The sequence below is a fragment of the Pseudoliparis swirei genome, chromosome 8 (assembly GCF_029220125.1).
Source record: "Pseudoliparis swirei isolate HS2019 ecotype Mariana Trench chromosome 8, NWPU_hadal_v1, whole genome shotgun sequence".
Taxonomy (NCBI): Eukaryota; Metazoa; Chordata; class Actinopteri; order Perciformes; family Liparidae; genus Pseudoliparis; species Pseudoliparis swirei.
Genome location: NC_079395.1, coordinates 4,374,708 through 4,394,773, shown reverse-complemented (window position 1 = coordinate 4,394,773; position 20,066 = coordinate 4,374,708). Strand labels below are relative to the sequence as shown.

The window sequence follows — 20,066 nt, the reverse complement described above, 5'->3', positions numbered from 1 at the left end:
AGTGCTTTTCTTTGAAAAATAAAGACATTTCTATGTGACCCAAAACTTTTGAACGGTAGTGTATATATATGTGTGTGTGTGTTTCAAAGCCAAGCGGGTTTCACCTCAAACACACATCTGTAAAGTTATGTAACTATATAATTGCTCACACTGAAGGAACTTTGTATCATCTGGTCAGATACTGACAAAAAGCCACATAGCCGTGTATAATCAATGCTATCATGGCTATCAAGTGTTGAACAAGTTGGTAGAAAAGTAACCAAATAGAAGTTGTATTTATTACTATTATAGATAATTATACCAGTATCGTATTTATGGTATTGTATCACTGACTTAGTGAGAATGGTGGACCTATTCTCTTAAATTGTTTATTTTTATCTAGGTGTGTGGTCAGAACAATCAAATGACCGTAGTTCAAAAAAAAAGTCACCAGCACACTCCCCCCCCCCCCCTGTCACCTTTTTCACTCGTAAGTTTGCAGGCATGATATATATATATATATATATACTTTCTAGTCACACATACCTTAAATTATCCTGTTTATTTTATATATAAATAATATATATTTTCCTATTTCCCATTTATTTTATATCAACTCCTATTCTATTTTTTTTTTTTAATAATGTAATATTGAAATATCTCATCAAAAGAATTCTCCACAGTCACTTAAATGTACATTGTAATGAGCCCTCTCCTCCACCAGGGGGCTGTTCGCTCTGTTGTCTCTCAGGCTGTTCATGAGCCACACCTGAGCCCGGAGGCTGCTGTGAAAAGTCCACACCTGAAGACAGGTGTGGACTCTCCAGCTTAGTTGTTTAGTTTGCTTAATCTGGTTGTGTTATTCTTTAAATGCATTTATTACCTATTGTTTTTTACTATTCTCCATGTTGCAGCCTCTGAGTCGGATGGATCATGTGTTCTGTGTTTGAATCCAAAGATGCTTCAGGCCTCAGCCGGTCCTCATGAGAGCAGAGAGCCACAAGAGGGCAGCGTGTTCACAGAGGACGCCGCTCCTTCATCAGCAGGAGGAGGAGGAGGAGGAGGAACAGCCAAGTCCTTGATTTTACTTTTTCACGTGTTGATTATCACTGGATATTCACAATTTTTTATAAATGTATTATTCAGGTTGGGCAACAAAACATTCACTTGCATTATAATTCAGTGTGAGGAGAGACAAACTCAATTAAACCTCAAATCTTTGGGTCTATAGTGACTCGCCGTACTTTAACGGAGAGAAATTATTTAACATTTAGAAAGTTAACAAGTTTTCCTAATCAACTCGCGCTGATTCCCACTTTATATCACAATTATAAATCCCATTCTAATATCATGGCTTTCAAAAACACCTTTGTATTTACAGGACAAAAGATTTGTTTTAAATGTAACAGCAGAAAAACAACATTGACATAATGTCACATTTAAGTTGACATGATGAACTTGGTGACATCGTCTCTCTTGTTGCTCTGTGTTTGGGCTCCACCTCCGTCCTCAACACATATATCTTTATTATCTTTATCTGCTAAATGTTTCTGTTTGCTGATCAGCGGGTATCGAACATGCAGCGTGTTTACAGCTTTTAATATATATTAAAAACTCCCCTGTGAAAGCCGCGAGAGTGAATCAGAACAATAAAAATGGCAAGCTATTATTTTGTGTTGTTTTTATCACAGATACATTTTACTGACTGAGCGTTCTCAACTTTAGTTGTTGATCCGCGAGCGTGACGAATTTACGTCGCACTTTTAATCAGTCAGCTGGTTTTTCTTCTTTAACCGTCTGGCTTATCACCATTTTAACTGCATTGCAATTATACACACACACACACACACACACACTATGAAACAACCTCACAGCAGAGACATAAAAGCCAGACATATGTTGGAAGGTTTTCTGCACCACAGAACACTTTGTCAAATAATAAAATGTATAATTTACAATAAAAAGCTTTTAAAAATGTTTTATTTGGTTATAAAAAGAAGTCAATGTGTTTCCTGAAGTTCAGAAGCTAGAAATAAGCTTTTTTATAATATTTATTTTTTTGCTTGTGTTTAAAGTTTAAAGGGGCGACTCATCTGGTTGTATATAAGTCTATGCTTAATGTCTTAAACCTGTATTCTTTCTCCTGACCACCAGGGGGCGACTCATCTGGTTGTATAGAAGTCTATGCCTCATGTCTTAAACCTGCATTCTCTCTCCTGACCACCAGGGGGGTGGGGGGGACTCCTGGTTGTCTAGAAGTATATGCTTCATAAATTGAACCTGCATTCTCTCTGCATTCTCTCTCCTGACCACCAGGGGGCGACTCATCTGCTTGTATAGAAGTATGTGCTTCATGTCATAAACCTGCATTCTCGCTCCTGACCGCCAGGGCGCGACTCCTCTGGTTGTATAGAAGTCTATGCTTCATGAGTTAAAGCAGCATTCTCTCTCCTGACCACCAGGGGGCGACCCTCTGGTTGTATAGAAGTCTCTGTGAAAAGACTCGACTTCTCTCTTGGTTTATTCCCTCAGTAACTATTGTAAATGTGAGTTTATGTCTGTCTCTAGTTTCAAGTCTTCTTCTATACAGAAAGATGTTCATTTGGTACATTATGGTTTTGTACACCTGCTTTAGGGGCGGGGCTACAAGATGATTGACAGGTAGACAGACAGATACACAGATAGATAACAGTCTTCTGGCGCTCTCTGATGATTATTTTATTTTTGTATATATTTTTCAGAATTATTTTTTCTCATAAAAACAGATGAAAATAAAAATCTTTAACAATGAAAATGAAAGTGTTCAGTTATTGATGCTCCAGTTTGTCCTAAACTCAGTTCTACCTGCGAGATGTGCATGAAGTCACAAGCAAATAACGAGCGCCACACCGGAAGACTGGTGCGTTTACCTTCAAAACAAAAGCATGCCAGCGGTTTGGTGAGCTACAAACAGAAGGACTTGCTCTGCTGTAGCTGTCAGTGTATTTTATTCTGCTTTATCTTCTCCTTCTTTACCCCCTTATGTCTCCTGGCTTTGGTGATATTAGTTTATTTAGTGTGTAAACAATTAATTTAATTAGCCAGCTTTTTATTTTTCACGTTGTACTTTTTAATGAAAGATGGTCTTTATAAAAAAAAAAATGCTGGAGACATACCAGGATAATCAATTAAATTTGAAACGTTTTTCCCGATTATAAAATCCATCATATATTTGTATAACTTTTAATAACTTCTGCACTGGGTTTATTGTTACGCACCAATCACCAAGTCACATTCCACGCCTCTCTAAATGTTTAACTTAAACATTCAACACCAACACATCTGGAGACACAAGGTTTTACCTGAAGAAGAAGGATAAGAAAAAGAGTGAGTTGTCAGATATATGTAGTTATTATATAGATGAAAACCTAACTTTGATGATAAAATCCCATGGAAGGTCTTAATTGTGAGAAAAGAAAAAAATCACGAGACAAAAAGTCAAAATTATGAGATCAAAATATATAAATGTTGACATAAGAAGTCAAAAATCTAGATTATGAGATGAAAAAATTCAGATTATAGGACGAAAAATCGAAAGTTTAATTTAAAATATAAATATATTCACTGTGGATATAGTCCTTCTTATTAAGTAGAGTTAAAAGTACAACATTTACATCTACATATATTGTGACACAAAATGGAAGTACTCAATGTTCTACTATATATAAATCAATGTATTTATAATCCACACACAAAAATAAAAAATATTGCGGCTCTTACTTTGGTAAGAACAAACCCACCGGAAGTAGCGAGGTGCGTCGCGCGCAGCTTGACCGCAACAGCGCCGCGCCGCCGCGCTCAGAGACACGCAGACACTCCGCTGCCTCCGACTTTGGATATTTTTATTTTGGGGGGGGGGGTCGGTTTCTCGGAGAAGAAGCCCGGAGACAGAAAAGAAGACGTTGGAGGTAAAAAACAACAACAACAACAGAGATTATAATACGGGTTCTCACGGCGGAATGGCGGACCGGGACCCGGTGCCGCTGACTGCGGAGGTGCGGGCGAGACTGGCCGAGCTGGAGCTGGAGTTATCCGAGGGTGAGTCCTTGAATCTCTACGCCGAGCTTCGGGCGGCTCTGCCCGGGCGACGAATGCTGCTGCAGGGGGGGGGGTTCGGTTCGGTTCGGAACCGGTTCACAGTTGAAGCTGCAGGGAGGAGGAGGAGGTGGGGGTGTTGAACTGTCACAAGTTCGAGTCCGTGTTTCTCCGTATCTGGGATGCGGTGTCGGCGGTGAGGCTGGACGGGACTACTAATGTCTCCATTATTACAGATGGATATTTGAAAAGTACTCTTTGGAATACCACGAACGCAGCTCCAGGTGTCACGTCAGATAAAGTGTATTGACCTTAAAATAAAGACTATGCACCAAACGGTGTGATGCGTTCAATGCCCGACTGTCTTCCCCCAATAAGTGATGGAACTAAATAATTTACCTTTACGGGTCCAAATCGCTTCTTTTCAAGTCATCCGGTTGTTATTAGTGTCCTGGTTGTTGTTGTTTACTCGTGGGTTGCTCTCTCCATCACGTCCCCCGCTACTTGTCAGGGAATATAAAGATAAACAATCCAATAAAGGAACATATTAAACCTACAAAACGAGACTGTTGAAGTCCAGTGATCCTCAAAAGTGATGAAAAATAATAAATAATTCCCTTTTTACAAAGTGTTCAAATCGCTTTATTGTTTATTGCAAACGCAAATTATTCCGGTTAAAAACATAAAACGATACAAATAACGATTTATTAATTAGTCCGGGCCGATAAACACCTTTTTTTTAAAGGAGCACTTTTAAAAGTCTCATTGAGCTCTCTGGTTTGTCAAGAAGAAGTTGAGTTGTGAGTGTGAGTGAGTGTGTGTGTGTGTGTGTGTGTGTGTGTGTGTGTGTGGGGGGGGCTGCATGCATGCTGTTTAGATTATTCTACATATGATCAGTGCAGCTGTTGCCAGACACAGTCTTCACATGACACACTCTGCAGAGGGGTGTGTGTGTGTGTGTGTGGGCGTGGGGGGGGTGAATGATTCCCATTATGTTCCAGATTCTTTCCATAACACCGGAGCAGATATTGGCTCCAAGACGCTGAAATGTAGGCTCGCTATTGATTTTCTCATTAGCCCCCCCCCCACCCCCCTCCCTCCCTCCTCCTCCTCTTCCTCCTCTTCTCACTCAGATTGATATGTCACATTGCTGCAGACTGCACTCTCAGCCTGGAGAGGATCACAGTGTCATGTTTCAGCGGCGGTTTCCCCGTCTCTCTCTCTCTCTCTGGTGGAGTCTGGTGGCTCTCTCGGCGGAGCTCGGCCATGTATGGAGGAAGGAGGAAGGAGGAAGGAGGGAGGGAGGGGAGGAGGAGAGGAAGGAGAGGACGCAGGCTTTAACAGCTGACTGTGAATGCACACATTGCATTTGAATGTTTCCACTGCAGCTTTCAGAGGAATCTGGATGAGGGGGAAATGAGAGGAGGAGGAGGATGGGGATGGGGATGGGGATGGGGAAGAGGGGAAAAAAAGGTGGCACACATTCCTTTATTCTTTCTTTATATAAACCGCTGGCTCAGAGTTGCTCCAATGTAAACAAGTGTGTCTTGGGAGGGGGGGCATAAGAATGGGGTCAGATGCCCCGCTGCATTATTTACATGCTTAGCTGATGCTGTAAATGCACGCCGGCAGCCAATGTAACCCCCCCCCTCCTCCTCCTCCCCTCCCCCCTCCTCCCTCCTCCTCCTCCCTCCTCCTCCCCCATCCCTTCATCCCGCACTCTTTGACCCAATTTTTTTTCCACGCACCATCCCTTCCTCCTCCTAGAGAAACGACTTCAGGAACAGTCAGGTGTCGCTCCGGCTTCTCAGGCATTGAACTCTCCCCCCCCCCACCCCCCACACACACTTCCCTTGTGGAAAACAATCCTCGCAGCTCCTCCTCCTCCGGTTGTCGTTAATTCCTCTTGCCGTGAAGGTAAACACGGTGAACCAGAAGCCTCTGACTGTGGGCGCTCGCTGCCTTGCTCAACGGCGCCTCATCGGTCTCGTGAAGAGCGGTCCGGTTCCAGATGCTCCACGCTTGCCCGATTACTTTGATTACTTTTGCGGATTTCTCTCGACCCGTTCCTACACACGAGGAGGGAGTTCCTACATTTCCCAGAATGCACCTGGACAACCCTTTTAGAGTCGCGTGTGCACTTGGGGAGAGGCGTTTGCAGCATTCGGCACGCGGTGAAGAGTTCCTCGCCGATGGAGAGGAGGTTCAGTCGCTCCGCTTCTTGCTGCATTGCATTCTGGGATATGTACGTGTGTGTGTTGTGCGAGTGTTGGTTCATAAAACGGCGACTACAGAGTCTCTGAAAGTGAAGCCAGATGTTTACTGCAGAATGTTTTGTGAGGGATCGAATGTCATGTGACACATTTTATTATGTTTTCACTAAATAGGACAAACTTCTCAAAAGAATCATTAGTTTTGATGGAAGTCGATCCCCAAAATGTTTCACTGGTGACACAACCAGAGAAATACAGCGATTTGAGAAAACCCTTCCATGCCAGTTAACCCAAACCCAGAGACACACACACACACACACACACACACACACACACACACACACACACACACACACACACACACACACGCTCTTCTGTTTCGCTGCAGCTGCAGACTGACAGGTTGTTCTGAACTAATCTGGCTGCTGGCTGAATATTAAACTCTGCAACACACTGCAGATTACACACACACACACACGCACGCACACACACACACTCACAAGCACGTGCACACACACAAACGCACACGCACAAGCACACACTCACAAGCACGCGCACACGCACAAGCACGCACGCGCACACACACACGCACATGCACAAGCACGCACGCACACGCACGCGCACACACACGCACATGCATGCACACACTCACAAGCACACACACGCACACGCACAAGCACGCGCACACACACACTCACAAGCATGCACACACACTCACAAGCACGCACACACACATACACAAGCACGTGCACACACACACTCACAAGCACGCACACACACACACACAAGCACGTGCACACCCACTCACAAGCACGCGCACACACACTCACAAGCACGTGCACACACACTCACAAGCACGTGCACACACACACGCACAAGCACACAAGCACACACACTCACAAGCACGTGCACACACACACGCACAAGCACACACACACTCACAAGCACGTGCACACACACACAAGCACGTGCACACACACACTCACAAGCACACACACACTCACAAGCATGTGCACACACACACACTCACAAGCACACACACACACACGCACAAGCACGTGCACACACACGCACAAGCACGCGCACACACACGCACAAGCACGTGCACACACACACACGCACAAGCACGCACACACGCACACACACACACACAAGCACGTGCACACACACACGCACAAGCACGTGCACACACACACACACAAGCACGTGCACACACACACGCACAAGCACGCACACACACGCACAAGCACACACACACGCACAAGCACGTGCACACACACACGCACAAGCACGTGCACACACACACGCACAAGCACGCGCACACACACGCACAAGCATGTGCACACACACACAAGCACGTGCACACACACGCACAAGCATGTGCACACACACACACTCACAAGCACGCGCACACACACGCACAAGCATGTGCACACACACATGCACAAGCACGTGCACACACACGCACAAGCATGTGCACACACACACGCACAAGCACGCGCACACACACAAGCATGTGCACACACACACATGCACAAGCACGTGCACACACACGCACAAGCATGTGCACACACACACACTCACAAGCACGGGCACGCACTCACGCACTCACACACACACACACACTGCAGTGTCTGTGCGTTTTTGTATCTGCTGTCTTTCTGTTATAAATTCAGATTTATTTCCTCCATTTCTTTTCTCCTCGAGAGACCACCTGTCAGTCAGCCCGGGGGGGCGGGGCCTCCAATGCCTCGTTGAGTTCATTCTTCATCCCGATTGGTCCGTTATCACTTCCTCTCGTTCGTCCCCTGATTGATAACGAGATGAAGGACGTGACCTGTTCTCAACACGACCCTCACGGTTTCCTCTCTTGATGAAGGAGTCGTCGCTAATGGATCTTCCTGGAAATTAAAGGAGCGTTCACGCAACACTTCCTGGCAGCCCGTCTGGAGCGGACGCGGCGTTTTCTCGTCACTGTAATCACGCTAAGTTGCTCCAATGGGAGGCCGCTCTCTTTTCTTCTTCTCTCAATCTTTTAAATGTCGAGTCATCGTCACGAATGCAGTTATTGAGTCTTTCCGTCCAACACGGAATCTTTTTGGGATGCGGCAACCTGACGGTTTGATCGATATCAAATCATATCAAGTGGATCCGGTTTCATCCTGATTCACATTAAATATTCATTCATCATTTAAGGTACAACATGTCTGGTTTTTCGCCAGATAAGCAGTCCAAACATGTGCAGTAATATAAACTTTAAAAAAGCCCACATCATCACAATAGAAGCAGGAAGTTAATGAAATTAATCGACTATCAAAATAGTTGCAGATGAGTTTTTTCTGGCTGTAAACTGAGTCTCGGGAAATTTCAAATATTTCTTATTCAACAATAAAACATAAAAACGCCGACAAGTTGTAAAGTCTCCCTCTGTGTGATTCTCCAGAAACAACCCCGTTACATCTTTTTTATTTAGTCGCGACCATATGTGACTAACAAGAAATAAATGTGGTTTCAAAAGGAAACTTAAGGCAACAATAATCAGAAAGGAAATTATAGTAGATTAGGTTATTATTTTAGGTATTTAAGGTATTTGGGTATTATTATTTAACTTTTAATGTAAATGTTGTTCTCTAAGTGTTTTTGTGATAATTACCTTCGCATTGAAAATGCGGAAGGTTATGTTTTGATCGCCGCGTATTTATTTATTTATTTGTATGCGTGTTATTCGCATAACACAAAAAGTTTTAAACCGAATCGCATGAAATGTGGTGGGATGATTGGTTATTATCCGGGGACCATTTGATAAGATTTTGGGATCAATCGGGTCAAAGGTCAAGGTCATGGAAAGGTCAAAATCTTCTTTTTATCATAGCGCGGTCAATCTTTATCCAATTGGCATGCAACTAATGCCAACATGTTCATAATTCAATGCCCAATCTTGTGATATGCGAAGGTGTGCGCTCTACCGAGTGCCCATTCTAGTTGATCATGCTGTACTGCATTTTATGTATTTGTATTGTCATATTTTTTTGCCTGGACCCCAGGAAGAATAGTCTCCACTACGGTGTAGACTAATGGGGATCCTTCATAAACTAAACTAAACTAAACTAAACCGAGACGCCAACAAAGACGTCCGTTGAACCGAAACTGAACCGAGGGATTTGTTGCCGCTCGGAAAAAAAAAAAAGGCCAAACTCGCCGAGCTTCACGGCGTAATGTATTCAGACGCTGACATTTCCACTGAATCGCTTACGAGTCATGGGCGAGCACACAAAATGACGTCTTTCTTTCTTTCTACAACTCCACATGGGGCGGAGATTCTAACACTCAACATTCATCCATCGTTTATTTCAGGGGAACCCTTCATGATTCACGACGACTTTATTCGAGATTATTGGTCCATGGGGTGTAATTCTTTTGGGGGGTGATTTCATTAAACTATTGTTTTTCACATGGACACGTTATTTCTCACTCTAACATGCTACATATGTGCGTGCCTTCTGGTTTGTATGTTTTTTCCCCTTTCAAATTACAATCCAATAGCCTATCATCATATTTAACATTATATAATCCCCGGGGCACTAGGACCTTGGGGAGGCTGATGCGATGGCTGAAGCCCCCCCCCCCCCCCCCCTTTCTTTGAGTCCTACAAACGGCCCTGGTTGGTCCACTGACATTTGTCATAAACAAACTGTTTAAAGGTCAAAGGTATTTTTGCTGTAACCGTATTTTAATGATAAATGGGAAAATAATATCGAAGTTTTTACGTCGTCTGCGGAACTGAAACTTTGACGTTTGCACGAATTCAGCTGCAAGAAAAGTTTAATTTTGTCCACTAAATTTCATTAACTACTTTATCAAAGTCGTTTTTTTAAATACGGGCGACGCCCTGATTGCCTCGACAGGTGGGCGCCACGACAACAAGTGACACTTTGTCGAGGCGATCGGAAGATCGGGTGAGGCCCGACCTTTGGACCGGAGCCTGTAACTGATCATATATATACATAAATACATATATATATATATATATACATATATTACTCAAAAACACACATCTTGTCAGTGACGCCGACTGTGACTCAGAGATGTAAATAGTAAACTGAGTCCAGGTTTCTGCAGGGGACCGAGTTCCAGTTAAAGGGACAGTACGGTTTATTCAGCGTGGGCTTAATTCATGAACGTGTGTAAAATAAGACAAGACAATGATGTGCAGCAGTTTCAGTTCAAAGTAGCAAAATATAACATAAACGATATCACCAAGGTGGAAAATACAATTAATTATTTCGGTGATGATCAACAAGTTAAAAAAAGTAAAGAACCTTCTGGTTGCTAAACTTATTTCTAACATGTTTTATCGGTTATTTGAGCCGATAGACCAACAGTCCAGACACATTGCACATCTAGTGCAGAAATAACCCTCTAATAAGACAGAAAAAATACAAAATATAAAAGAAAACACTATACAGAAGGTGGTAATATGAAGAACAAGAAGGTGCTAGTCTGGGATACAGTTTTTGAAGTGATGAGAAAACTTAAAAAATAGCATCCAGGATGTTCCTGTAACTCATGCTGTAAAAATGCTGATATTTCACTGAGAATAAACTGCATTAAAGATGACTGGTTTAGTTTACACTGCACATCGGCATCATCTCACACGATTAGTTCTACCTTTGTGGCAAAGTGAGAATGCATTTCCCATCAACCCCTTTTTTGAATGATGTTACAAATGAGCGTGAACGTTGCTTAAAAGCTTCGTAAAAAATCCCATGCTTCATATATTTCATGACCTTTTTTAAAAGTCTGTTTTTTTCTCTCTCTCTCTCTTCCATTTAGCATTTTACTCCTCAGCAGAACTTGTACATGTATCTGATTTTCTGTCTGAAATCTCAAAATGATTTAATTTGACTGCTACAGGTAGATGAATCAATACTCCCCGACTGCACTGTCTCCCTCCTCTCTCTCTCTCTCTCTCTCTCTCTCTCTCTCTCTCTCTCTCTCTCTCTCTCTCTCTCTCTCTCTCAAAGTACCTCAGTGTTGTATTCAAAGACCGATCTGCCGCAGGGTGAAGATGTCGCGACGGTGCTGTCGTCTTCTCCGGCATCGTAGCGTCTCACCGTCACACCGGCGGTTGCCATAGAGATGTTGTTTCCCCCTCCTCCTCCCCCTCCTCCCGAAAGATTTCGAGCAGCGGGGATGGAGAGCGCCTGGTTTTCTACTTCAGCACGCCTGGTGAAATTCATTCAGCGATTCAGGACTCCAGACGGTGAAGTCTGGAGGCCGCTGTCCTCGCTTGACTCCACCAGGCGGAGGAAAGAAAATGCATCTGCTGAAATTGTCGCCTTGTTGTTGAGCAACGCTTCTGGTCACATGACATCTGTTGCTTCTGTGCATCCTGGAGAGGGATCCTCCTCTGTTGTTCCCTTGAAGGGTTCTCCACTTTTTTCCACGTTTAAAAGGTATTTTTCCATTTCTTGGGAGTTTTCTTCCTGATCCGATGTGAGGTCAAAGGTCAGGGATGTCGTCAGTGTCCAGGTTGTAAAGCCCGCTGAGGCAAATTCATAATTTGTGATATTGAGATATCAACAAAAAAAAAATGTTATCCCACAAGGTCATAAAAGTCAGTCAGCACACAGAAGAGGATGTAAAATCGTTCCTTCCACTCCAGGAAAGAAAAACTAAAGGGAAAGTTGTGTTTTCTTCAGCAGCCCGAATGGGATTCCCCACAAAATATTATTATTCTTCATCTGAGCCACAGCTCGCTCCCTCGTCCCCGAGCGGCCTCGTCTTCCTTTTCATCTCTTTTTGTACGAAGAAGCTCTCGAGGCCGTCGAGGAGAGAGTTACAAAAATAATAATCGCTTCTCAAACACAAAAGAAAATATCTGTGAATCTTTGCCTGAACTGCCGGATGCTAAACACAGAGGAGCGGTTTTAAGAAAAGGTTGGAAAAAAATGTAAATAGTAAAATGTTCATAGCATGTGTAACCTCAGTTATTATTATTTCTCCCCCCAACATTGGTCAAAACTTTTAGGCACCTCGTAAAAAAAAAAAAATTTGATTTTTAAATTTAACAAATATATATTATGAAATAAATTGACTGTGCACTTATTTTTTTTCTTCATGATTCACGATATCATTACTCTTCATTATACTGCACACAAGATATGTTTGAGTTCTCTTACTCACTGCTCGGGGTTCAGAATGAAAATAACATTAATGCACTGGAATAAAATGTCTAAAAAAGCCTGAATCCAATAACTTAATGGGTAAATTTCAGATTTAAATATACATTTTTATTTTTGCAGTCCAAACATAAACACATCAGTGGATTAACACAGCTTTTAAAAAACCCATCCAACCCCAGCAGTGAGGTGCAGATGTATAAACATGCATGTCCGTCCACATGCTCGTCAGGGAGCGCCATAAATATTCATGCGCCCTCGCTGTCAGCACAACAACGCCGAGGGCCGGGGGATGTCAGCGGGTCGGACAGCCGGCGGGTTTCGGGGCGCCGGTTCTCGGCTTGACGTCCAGTCGAAGGGACTGACGGCACGCCGAGAGGGAGCACAACAAAAGCTTCTGAGGATATGATTTGAGTGCAGGAAGAATGGAAATACAGTTTCAGACGTCAACCGTCTTCTCATGCTCGTATGAAGGCGGTTTTGCCGCGTCGGGGTCACCACACTCACCTTTACCTTTATATTTTTGACGGATTATATATTAAGTCTGGTTACTTTCACATTTATATTTTTTATGTATTATATATTAAGTTATTGATTACTTTACAGAGCTTTATGTTTATATTTTTGATGCATTATATATTAAGTCTTTGGTAACTTTACTTAAAACCGTTAAGGTGCGGAGTAGTAAAACAGTGTTTGTCAACAATCATAACTTAATAACATTATTATCACATCATTACAATAACTTTAGTGTTGTAAAGTTATCTTTTTAATCTTTGTTTCTTATGCTAAAGATCTTTTGTAATAAAGTAGCAATTGATCAGATAAACAAAATTAAAATCTCTCTTTTAAAGAAAGACAAACTCAGCATTGCTACTTATTCCAGGTCTGAAAATGGGATTGATTCGCCTTTCCAATTACATTAAAGCCGAGAAGGTAGTGGACAAAATAACAGAAACACTTTTATCACTCTTGACATTTAAATAGTCAAACTTCATTTGTAGATTTTCCCCTTTTCAGGATTTGATTCTGAGCAGAAATAACTTGATAAGATGCAGAAGTTGCTTTTCGTCTTTATCCCAATGTCAGAAAAAGATCTCAATGTTCCTCTCAACATGTCTGAGATGAGGGAGTGTTCATCCTCCTCCTCCTTCTCCTCCTTCTCCTCCTCCTCCTCCTGAGCTGAACGGAGATGACATTTGTGCTGGCTCAGGCGATTCGTGAAAGAAAAACCCCTTTGGATGCTCGTTGTAATGGGCTTCGGCCGCTCCATCTGCCATTAGCGCAATCAGAAGACCCCCGATCAGCATTTTCATAGGCTCCGCCTCCCCTGTCCGTCCGATCAATGTCAAGTTTCAGGAGGCCAGTTTTACAAAAAGCTTCTCAATCACCTAATTGGCTTCAGCGAGCGGCCGGGTGCTGATCGTGACAACAAAGTTCGAGTTTCCTGCAGAATCAACACTTAACGAGATTACATTCGTGGTGATTGTGCGCGTTGCTTAGTGGATCGACTTAAAGAGTCTTTATTTGGAGCCCGTTTTATTTTGATGAGGTTTTTAAATGAAGACGTTTGTTGGCAGCTGATTCTTTGACTTTGTTTAGGGGATCAGACTGAGAAGGGGTTTCTGGGTAAAATGTTGTGTACCACTAACCATGGTGAATAGGGGAGTCGGTCGTGGGGCAGATTGTTCTCGTACGGCATTCGGAGCTATAGCACGCAGATGAATGCGCTGTAATTAGATATAAAAATGAACAGATTGGTATTGAATCAACGTAATCATGATCCAGGAAGTATAAAGACAGCAACAACACACACAGGGTGGATGGGTCAAACAGAAACAGTCCTAATAGACTTATTTGTCACGCCACTTCCGCACTTAAGTAAGGCCACATACGTATTTAAGTATTTTTTTTCCAAAACCTACCTAGTTGTGAGTGGTTTTTCGATGAAGACGGTACTTTATTTTGAAGGACCGCATGCATGTAGCAAAAAAAGTGACTCTTGTTGCTGCACCATTCTGGTCTCATCCAGCATTCTTAGCTATACCTAATTTAAAAAAATGCCTTAGATACCCAATAACTTATTTTGTATGTCATGCAATTCTTAACCAAGGAAGTATTAAACCCCAGGAGGTGGATGAGGCCGACAGCCAGAGATCTTTCCTCCAGGAGACGACTGTTCTTTTCCCATGTGAGAAGTCATTGATAATGAATGATCTGCTGTCCGGGAGTTGTTTGTTTCTGTGCTGAAGGAGAGTCCAGACTGCAGACCTGATGAGCTCAGCCATGAAAGGCCATTTAGGGTTAATCCCATCTGACCGGGAGACTTCACGCTCTGCCATAACAAGAGGTTTACACCCTGTAAACCCTCTGTCCTCCAAGGCAGCTTGTGAATGACTACACTCGTCAATACTACACCCACTGGACTACACTCGTCAATACTACAGTAACTGGACTACACTCGTCAATACTACAGTAATTGGACTACACTCGTCAATACTACACCCTCTGGACTACACTCGTCAATACTACACCCTCTGGACTACACTCGTCAATACTACACCGCCTGGACTACACTCGTCAATACTACAGTAACTGGACTACACTCGTCAATACTACACCCTCTGGACTACACTCGTCAATACTACACCCTCTGGACTACACCTCAATACTACAATAACTGGACTACACTGGTCAATACTACACGAGTCAATACTTTTGTAACTGGACTACACTGGTCAATACTACACCATCTGGACTACACTCGTCAATACTACAGTGACAATCAATTGCCTTGCAGATGAGGAAACTTCTTCGGACTCTGTTTGATTCTACAACCAAGACTAAAAGCAGCCGACATTAGAAGTTACGTATTTCTCTTCCGGAAGTAAACTCTTTATATAATTTGTCAGACTGTGACGCACGATGAACTTGCATCATAAAAACAACTCAAAAGTAACGATGAATGTGTTTTCATTTTCTTCTGTGGATTCACAACACATGAAGTCACTAATCTTGGAAACAATTTGCGACGGCTCAAAGTAACGTAACTGCTGTTGGAAATAGTTTTTTCTTCCAACGACTTGCTCGCAGCCACGCAACGGTTCTCTGCCATGCTGCTTCTCCAGGAGGTGATGTCATTGCTGGAGTGAGGAGGGGAGGGGGATTCAGGGAAGGAGGGAGGGAGGGAGGGAGGGAAAGGGGGTGTTTCTGGCAGATTGCATCATTAAGCCGCTCAGACAGGCACTTTCAGCCCTCTCTCGCCTGTTTTCTCCCCTCTTTGACACTTCCCACCTGCCGCTGAGGCCAGAGCGCTGCGAGGGGGAGAAAGTGAGGTCTCAAGAGGTGAAGGGAGAAAAAAACCAAAGCAAAAAACTCCCCTGACCTTTCTCTCGGGAAATACATGAAAGTGATGAGGAAACACTTTTCAAACACTGAGATGTTTGCCTTTCAGTCGATGCGTTTCCTCTCTCCATCCTGCGTGTGTTCGCTGTAGCAGTTAGCTCCAGCTTTGACCCCGTGACCCGCGAGGATCCCTCTCGACTCGTTTTCCTTTTCTCCGTGTTGATGATGGCGATGTATTGAACGCCACATCCTGCACCAGATTGTTATTCGTAACAAACACCTTTATGCAGACGAGTGAAGCCAATGTCTTAAACCTGCATTCTCTCTCCTGACCACCAGGCGGCGACCACTCTGGTTGTATAGAAGTCTATACTTCATGTGATAAAGCTGCATTCTCTCTCCTGACCACCAGGCGGCGACTCCTCTGGTTGTATAGAAGTCTATGCTTCATGTGATAAAGCTGCATTCTCTCTCCTGACCACCAGGGGGTGACTCCTCTGGTTGTATAGAAGTCTATGCTTCATGTCTTAAAACTGCATTCTCTCTCCTGACCACCAGGCGGCGACTCCCCTGGTTGTATAGAAGTCTATATAGTGACTCTACTTCTCTCTTGATGTTTTCCCTCAGCAAACATTCAATCGTCTCAATCTCTAGTTTCAAGTCTTCTTCTATACAGCATGATGTCATCATTTAGTACTTTATGGTCGTTTAGAGTCGGAACATAAAGCAGGGGATGCTTTAGGGGCGGGGCTACAAGGTGATTGACAGGTCGACACCAGAGACGTTTACGGGCTACATCCAAATTTTTTTAAAAAGTGATTCTTAAAAACTTCCTCTCAGCTCATCGTTTTTTTTCTTTTTAACCGTTTGGAGCTCTCTGGAGACCAAAGTGCTCTCACTCAATAATCCCACGGGGGTGATACCGTTCCTCCCGTCTGGATGAGGGGGGGGGGGGGGATGAACTGTGCCCCGGGTCGGACAATGAGGCACTTAATCAGTTTAAACAGCTTTATTAGGTCCTCTGCGGAGCAACGAGTAGCGCAGCTCCTGTGTGGCGGATGTGTCTCCCCCCCCCCCTCCTTCCCTGAAGGCCGCTTGATTACACTGTGAGTGTCTCTCCCCCCCGTCAGTTGGTTTCATCCTCGTCGCTTGTTGTTCCTGACTCTTTCAGTGACCTTTCTGGGCTTATTCTTTAATGCCATTTACGCTGCATTTCGGGTTTTTTACACTCTCAACCATCTGAAACCAACGGGAAACCTCAGCATCACCGGGTCAATGGAGGCTCTGTGTCTGACCTCCCCCCCCCCTCTCCTGGAGGTGAACACTGTAGCTTTGTCGAGAGGTACGCCGAACGTTTCCCGTGGATTCTCCTCGTCTTCCTCTTCCCCTCCAACATTCTTTGCCGAGTAGCTCACGCAAAATATATATATATTTTTAAAACATATATATATTTTTAAAACATCTTTTATTTGCGCGTTGCTTGAGGAAACGAGGTTCCTCGTGACCTCGGGAACGGAGCGTTAATAAGATGAACGAACAACCAGGCGAGGCCTGCTGAGGTGTCTCCGATGGACTTTGCGCCGCTCTCCGTTTGAACAGGCGCCGTCAGAGCGGGACGGATGACGACTCTACCGGCTAATCGGCAGGTCTTTATTAGGTACGCCTATCTCGATCTGATGCAATAAACGCTGCCTTCATAAAAGGTTGGAGAGAGAAGTTAGTCGACTTGTAGAACAACCTTAGACTTGGACTGCTGTGAGACTTGCAACACCCCATCTGAACAATAAGAAATCCCCCCCCCCTCAACTCTTATTACCTTCGAAGGTTATGTTTTGATCGCTGTGTATTTATTTATTTATTTGTATGCGTGTTACTCGCATAACTCAAAAAGTATTAAACCGAATCGCATGAAATTTGGTGGGATGATTGGTTATTATCCGGGGACCATTTGATTAGATTTCGGGGTCGATCGGGTCAAAGGTCAAGGTCAATGTCATGAAAAGGTCAAAATCTTCTTTTTACCATAGCGCGGTCAATTTGTATCCAATTGGCATGCAACCAATGCCAACATGTTCATAATTCAATGCCCAATCTTGTGATATGCGAAGGTATGCGCTCTACCGAGTGCCCATTCTAGTTGCTACCTGTATTAAGCCAGTCCCTTATTTAGACATCCAACAGACTCTAAGAAACATTGATTTTATCGGTCTGGACTCTGAGCTGTTAATAATTCCTGAATTGGCCTTGGAGCTGATGCTCGTTCATGCGGGGGCAATTGTTTTCAATCCCAAAACAAGTGTTGTGACACCTTTTTACACAAAGAAGTGTGAATAGTTGCAGATATCGAACTGAACTTCTGGTTCTGGAACTCTGAAGCGTGTTCCTAACACCTCGGATCTGCTGGTCCGCGCTCCAAAACAAGAACAAGTGATGAATTCCATCTGCTTATCCCTGGAATCCTCCGAAAAAATGTTAAACAAATAAACTGCCCTCATCCTAAAAGACATTCCTCCCCAAAAAAAAACTGGTTTCTAACCGCTCTGGAGATGAGGAACGTCGGGTCGGCTCTCGGAGACGGGAGGAGACGGGTATAAGAGGAGCTTTGTGCCGCGAATGTTAACAATGCGCCGCCGGGGAGGGGGGGGGGGCTGGAGGTCTGGCTACTCCGTTCGTCTCTCGGCATGTCGGGGTGATAAACCAAAAGCAGGAGGGTGGGGGGGGGGGGGGCAGATTAGTTACAGTATACCACGTGGACAGAGTTTTATCCCCCAGGAGAAGAACCACACGTGGGCACAAAGAGGCGGTTGTTACCGGCAACGGTCGGCTTCTAAGTAAACGGGGCCCAAAAAAAAACAGCTGGAGGATCTGCACACTGTCGGGGAAAAGTTTGACACGCACGCAGGAGACCGAATACGTAACGTTCTCGCCGCTTTAAGCTGCGCTCGGGCGTTCGAGCTCGACGGGTTTGTCGGCGTCACGCCAGAAGGCGTTCAAACACGACGTGGAGTCAGGACGCCGCGGACCGACCTCCACGGCGCCGAGGAGGGATCGGAGGGATCCGTTAACTCGTATCTCATGTTTACGGACTACTTTATGACCTTTTTACAAGCCCTGTGGACGGGGTTCGTACGGTCATGGAAAACCTGGAAAAGTCACGGCATTTCAAAATGGTTATTACCAGGCCTGGAAAAGTAATTGAGAAAGTTTTGGAAAAGTCATGGAAATTTGTTATATTATATATATATATATCAAAGCATACAGTATAATTGTCATTGTTAGTTTAAACACAACATTTTCTCACTTTTTCAAGTTTTCACAAAATTCTTGGTCATCGAAATTTGGTTTAAAGTCCTGGACACCCATTGGTCAACATGTGCATGAACCCTGTGTAAAGGAAGACGCAGCAAACACGTTTTAAAATCAAATTTGATTTGGCTGCAAAATAATTATTAATTTCTTTTTTTAGACTTCATGTTTCTAAAACTTTAATTGAGAGACTCACTCATGGCTTCCTGGTGGCTCTGAGGAGCTCAGAATGTCATGTTTCTCTCTCCCTGTACCGGTGAAAGTAAACGCTTTATTTAGGGTGAGACTTTAAATGAGTTGAATCACATATTTTCTATGAAATATCACAATTTCGTTGCACGTGATGTGTTCAAGGACCGAGCTTCTGGCTCCAATAAACGGTGTAGCTGCATGACATTTAAAGCTGCCCCGAAAAACCCGACGTAGGAGGAACCGCTGGAGAGCCTGGACCCCCCCCCCCCCCCCCCAAACCATGTCGCTGCACCTCTTTTGAGGACGGGATCGAACCCTCGGAGCCGACTGTTGGCCGTCTGGAGCGCGGCCAAGTGTGGCTCGGCGGGGCGTTGGAGGTTTACAGTACTCCAGATGGTGTCTTTTACATATGTAAATAGAAGTGCCTCTGAACTTGCCAAACAGAAACCCTCCTCCCTCCCTCCCTCCCTCCCTCCTCCCTCCTCTCCTCCCTCCCTCCCTCCCTGTTCGGGGACTCCCAGGTGCTCGCGGCCTCCGTGACTCTGTGGTTGTGGTGCTGCGCAACAGGTCGAGGGCATCAAACATCAAGCGTTCTATTTATTTCCTAACCTTTTGAATTGTGTTTTTACTTTAAGTTATTTCACCGAAACGTTCATGTTTTGTCGTTGGTGGCGCCCCCTGTGGAGTAAAGTGGTAGTGCCTCTAAACGCCTCTAATTTCAACGCAGCAGGGTCTGACAGTCTGCCCCTCTCAGTCCTGGATCTGGGTCTGTCCA

General features: G+C 44.1%; 1 protein-coding gene and 1 long non-coding RNA gene across 2 annotated transcripts in view; one reads left to right on the top strand and one right to left on the bottom strand.

The window, feature by feature from the left end:
• Window positions 1–3,804: 3,804 nt before the first annotated feature.
• Window positions 3,805–20,066, top strand: part of LOC130198609 (disco-interacting protein 2 homolog C) — a 141,837-nt gene continuing 125,575 nt past the window's right edge. The window contains exon 1 of the mRNA XM_056421838.1: window positions 3,805–4,056. Within this exon, the coding sequence (XP_056277813.1) occupies window positions 3,978–4,056 (79 nt within the window). The 5' untranslated portion in view covers window positions 3,805–3,977. The remainder of the gene's footprint in view (window positions 4,057–20,066) is intronic.
• LOC130198611 (uncharacterized) lies at window positions 12,549–14,479 on the bottom strand. The gene is made up of 3 exons (XR_008832648.1): window positions 14,374–14,479; window positions 14,101–14,178; window positions 12,549–12,809 (listed from the first exon to the last, which is right to left on the bottom strand). It is a non-coding gene; the product is annotated as an uncharacterized LOC130198611 (long non-coding RNA).